At 32.1% G+C, this 5000-nt stretch overlaps 1 protein-coding gene across 1 annotated transcript in view; it reads right to left on the reverse strand.

Moving 5' to 3' along the window:
* LOC137633155 (uncharacterized) overlaps nt 1–5000 on the reverse strand; it is a 619863-nt gene that overhangs the window by 253765 nt on the left and 361098 nt on the right. Inside the window, exon 6 of the mRNA XM_068365313.1 lies at nt 1565–1745. Coding sequence (XP_068221414.1) covers nt 1565–1745 — 181 coding nt within the window. The remainder of the gene's footprint in view (nt 1–1564; nt 1746–5000) is intronic.

The following is a 5000-nucleotide window of genomic DNA, read 5'->3' on the forward strand; positions in this document are numbered from 1 at the left end:
ACACTGACCGCACCTTTGCTTCCTATGTAGTGTACCACATTTAATAAAGACAATTGTGAAGCATGAGAGCATTCCATGTTTATTTTAAAGTGAAGTACATACATCATACTGTTATATAAATTAGACATAAAAATTTTTAATATTTATGAAAATGCTCTAAAGCTATAAAAGCAAAATTATAGAAAAGGTCAGGGTAAAATCTAAAGGATGTAAGAATAATCTAGTCACCTTAACATAGAAGACACAAATTTATGATATGAGGGTAATAATATTATGATAAACAACTGACTTAACAGATAATATATTAAACTCTGAAAATAACTTTCCTATGGGAGAAAACAAGGAATATAATCACAATTATAATCACAGCTTGAAATACTGTAGTTTGAAGTGGGACAAACCTACTCTTGCCAAACGCACAGGAGTGAAAAATAGTCAATAAAAAAAAAAAGTAATTGGAGTAGAAAGGGAATATGGCAGAAAGGATTAGAGAAATGAACAAGAAAAGCGTATGGAAATATATTTCACAAAATGTTCTTATGATTCTCAAGTACCAATTAAAATCGAAACGCACTCATAACCAGGCAGTGCGGAATGTCTCCATCATACTAACCAGGGAACTGGTTCTCCTAACTCAATCAGGTCAGGTATCTACAGTTATCTATTGTGAAATCAGGATTGCTGTATTTTTTAAAAGCTATGCAAGGTCAACAAATAAACATATCTTGGAATTTAGAATAGTTTTTTTGATGATGCAAAAATCAGCTATTCATTTCATAATTAAAAGGTTGTCCTCCAGACTTTAATTAAAGATGTTGATTTACAAACATTTTTTTCGTTTACTATAAAAACAAAAGATACGGTCCTTCAACTTTAGCTGAAAAGTTCATTTCGATTCTGGAGTACAAATTCTTATCAATTCTTATTTATCTTCAAAGCAGTGTGGTCTAAAAGCCTAGTGTTTACTCTAAGGACTAATAATTAAGAAACCTTAACACTAATAGTCACAGTAACAAGGGATATTAAGACACATACAGTATAACCTCAAGGAAGCAGTGAAACAGAATACAAATCCTGACCAGTTTCACCCTGATTAGTTTAAACTTCTTCAAGGGGCAATTATTGCTTTAAATCAACTATAAGACCATGAAAAATGTACCTTTATATAAATAAAATTATGGTTAAAACCACACTTTACATCAATTATGCCAATACTTAACTTTTCAAACGATTTCCTACCATAGTTACTTATCTAACTGTCACCCACCTTTCCTATCAGGTGTATATATATATATATATATATATGCATGTATATATATACATATAAACATATATACTGTGTATGTATATATATATATATATATACATATATATATATAATGTAAAGTTTAAACATTTTCAAGGATTGACAAACACATACATACTTAATCAGCCGACATCGACATTCGTTTGAACTGCCAAGACCCCACCATTTCCCAGAGCCCTAATCAACGATCATCAAAACGAGTCGTGACTCGTGAGCGACTCGTCAACTCTTACCTTATTCTATATACCTTGCTCTTACCTTTGTAATAGTAGAGGCAATATTCGGACAAGACGAACCACCTCTTCTTCCACAGATGAAGGCCATCGGCCCCTTGTTTGTACAACCAACCTTGGAATGTCACGGGAGACACGTCGGGTCTCTTCAGACCCGGGGTCTTGACCCAGGATCCCCCCGAACGACGCCGACTACCGCCACCCGGCTGAAGAAGACAAACAAATAAATTTGTTAAGAGATATTTAAACGGGAAAGGGGAATTTGATATCTTGTAGCATTGTCTTAGTAAATGCTTATGTTATTGTATACTTGGGGTGATATGATGGTTTCTTTTTTAAAATGGAGAATTTCTTTTAATAATAATAATAATAATAATAATAATAATAATAATAATAATAATAAATGCATATATTATTTCCAAGAATTGAATACTTGGGGCTAATATGATGGTTTCTTTTTTTACATACTGTACAGTATTTCGTTTAATAATAATAATAATAATAATAATAATAATAATAATAATAATAATAATAATAATAATAATAACAATTACAATAACAATAAAAATAATAATAATAATAATAATAATAATATATATTATTTCCACGAATTGAAGACTTGGGGTAATATGATGGTTTATTTTCTTACATACTGTACAGTATTTCATTTAATAATAATAATAGTAATAATAATAATAATAATAATAATAATAATATTAATTACAATAATAATAATAATAATAACAATAATAATAACATTGTCAACATAGTTGCAAGCTGATGAAAATTGGTGATGATTTTGAAAAAAAACACCAAAACGATAAACAGGTGTCTATCTGAATTTGGTAAACATTACACGAACAAACATATTTCCATAAGGAGACAGGTAATACGCATGTGCATAGAATACTCTAAATAGAATTCCAATAATAATATGGAATGCATAGGTTAAAGAGATGATATATAAAGGATAAGAAAAACGTTACGCTATGGAGAAAGAATTGAAAATAAGAGGATTCACATAAAGGAAATCTTAAAGAAAATCATATTATTAATATTATTATTACTAGCCAAGCTACCCTAGTTGGAAAAGCAAGATACTATAAGCCCAAGGGCTCCAATAGGGAAAAATAGCTAGGTGAGGAAAGGAAATAAGGAAATAAATAAATGATGAGAATAAATTAATAATAAATCATTCTCAAAACAGTAACAACGTCAAAACAGTATGTCCTATATAAACTATTAACAACGTCAAAAACAGATATGTCATATATAAACAATAAAAAGACTCATGTCAGCCTGGTCAACATAAAAATATTTGCTCCAACTTTGAACTTTTGAAGTTCTACTGATTCAACTACCCGATTAGGAAGATCATTCCACAACTTGGTAACAACTGGAATAAAACTTCTAAAATACTGTGTAGTATTGAGCCTCATGATGGAGAAGGCCTGGCTATTAGAATTAATATGCCGTATAAAGAAGCGCAAAGAATATAAATTTATCATTACTACTACTACTATTCATGATAAACTTAAGGTGAAAAAAAATAAAGCAGGAGAAAGTAAGATGATTAATTTCAATATCATTATTATTAATTATGTTTCCATTATCATTATTATTATTGATTGCTAAGCTACAACCCTAGTTGGAAAAGCAGGATGCTATAAGCCCAGGGGCCCCAACTGGGAAAATAGCCCAGTGAGGAAAGGAAACAAGGAAAAATAAAATATTTTAACAACAGTAACAACACAAAAATAAATATTTCCCATATAAACTATAATAACTTTAACAAAGCAAGAGGAAGAGAAATTAGATACAATAGTGTGTCTGAGTGTACCCTCAAGCAAGAGAACTCTACCCCCAAGACAGTGGAAGACCATGGTACAGAGGCTATGGCCCCTACCCAAGACTAGAGAACAATGGTTTGATTTTGGAGTATCCTTCTCCTAGAAGAGCTGCTTACCATAGCCAAAGAGTCTCTTCTAACCTTACTAAGAAGAAGGCAGCCACTGAACAATTACAGTGCAGTAGTTAACCCCTCAAGTGAAGAAGAATTGTTGGTAATCTCAGTGTTGTCAAGTGTATGAGGATAGAGGAGTATCTGTAAAGAATAGGCCAGACTATTCGGTGTAAGTGTAGGCAAAGGGAAAGAACCGTAACCAGAGAGAAGGATCCACTGTAGTACTGTCCTGACCAGTAAAAGGACCCCATAAATCTCTAGCAGTAGTATCTCAACGGGCGGCTGGTGCCCTGGCATCATGCTCTACAAAACAGATACCCCAACTACAAAACTGGTAAGGGAGAAAATATAAAATATAAATTCAGTCTAATTAAAGTCTCTTGCTGTATCCTATAAACCGATCTAATAATTGTTTTCTAGAAAGTATTAAATAGCATCGCATTTTTTTTTCGAAATAAATAATGGACTTGAAAAAGCTGAGAAAAATACAAATATGATTTCAGGAATGGGAGGAGAAAGCTTAAGACTATAATAGACCAGAGAATGGCAAATTCATTAACTTTCACAATGCAGGGTTGAAGTTAAAATAGATGATAATATGTGTAATGTATAGAATAAGGAGTGCCTTGGACAGCAGTAAAATGATCGAGGGACAATATTATAAAATAGCGATAATACTGGGAAAATATAGAAAGGTTATTATAAAGATATGAGAGAGAGAGAGAGAGAGAGAGAGAGAGAGAGAATTGGGAAAATATAAAACGGTTATTACAAAGACATGCGAGAGAGAGAGAGAGAGAGAGAGAGAATATTGGGAAAATATAGAACGGTTATTACAAAGACGAGAGAGAGAGAGAGGAGAGAGAGAGAGAGAGAGCTACTAGGAACTACAGAACGGGTATTACAAAGGAGAGAGAGAGAGAGAGAGAGAGAGAGAGAGATACAAGGAAATACAGACCGGGTATTACAAAGGTAAGAGAGAGAGAGAGAGAGAGAGAGAGAGAGATACGAATGGGTGCGAACACGTTTGCCTGAGAATAGAATACATCATGACTAACGGAATATATTGACTTGTATCTAATGCAAAACGTTATCATAAAATCTTTTCTACACTTGCTTTTTATCAGAATATCGTTGGTTTAACTTTTATATTTTTCTTTAAGCAGGTATTTCCTCAATTCTCTTCACCAATCCACAGATTAAAATTCATGAGATTGAGTTAAATTCTCACGAGCATAAATCGAATAAAGTATTTAGTGTGGAAACATTTCATTTTTATACTACATGGCCCGCACCTTTATCTTATTCATCATCCTTGTGAATATCCTTATTATCAGCATTATGATTCTTTCAATACATTTTATATTAAATTCAATGCACAGAATTCGTGTGGATGAAGCAATTTTCCAAATTTAAAAAATCGACATATTCAATAAAAAAAAAAAACATATATACAACGGTAGATCGAAGAGCGATCTATCACAAATTTGCAGGTTTT

The sequence above is a fragment of the Palaemon carinicauda genome, chromosome 42 (assembly GCF_036898095.1).
Source record: "Palaemon carinicauda isolate YSFRI2023 chromosome 42, ASM3689809v2, whole genome shotgun sequence".
In the NCBI taxonomy this organism is placed as follows: Eukaryota; Metazoa; Arthropoda; class Malacostraca; order Decapoda; family Palaemonidae; genus Palaemon; species Palaemon carinicauda.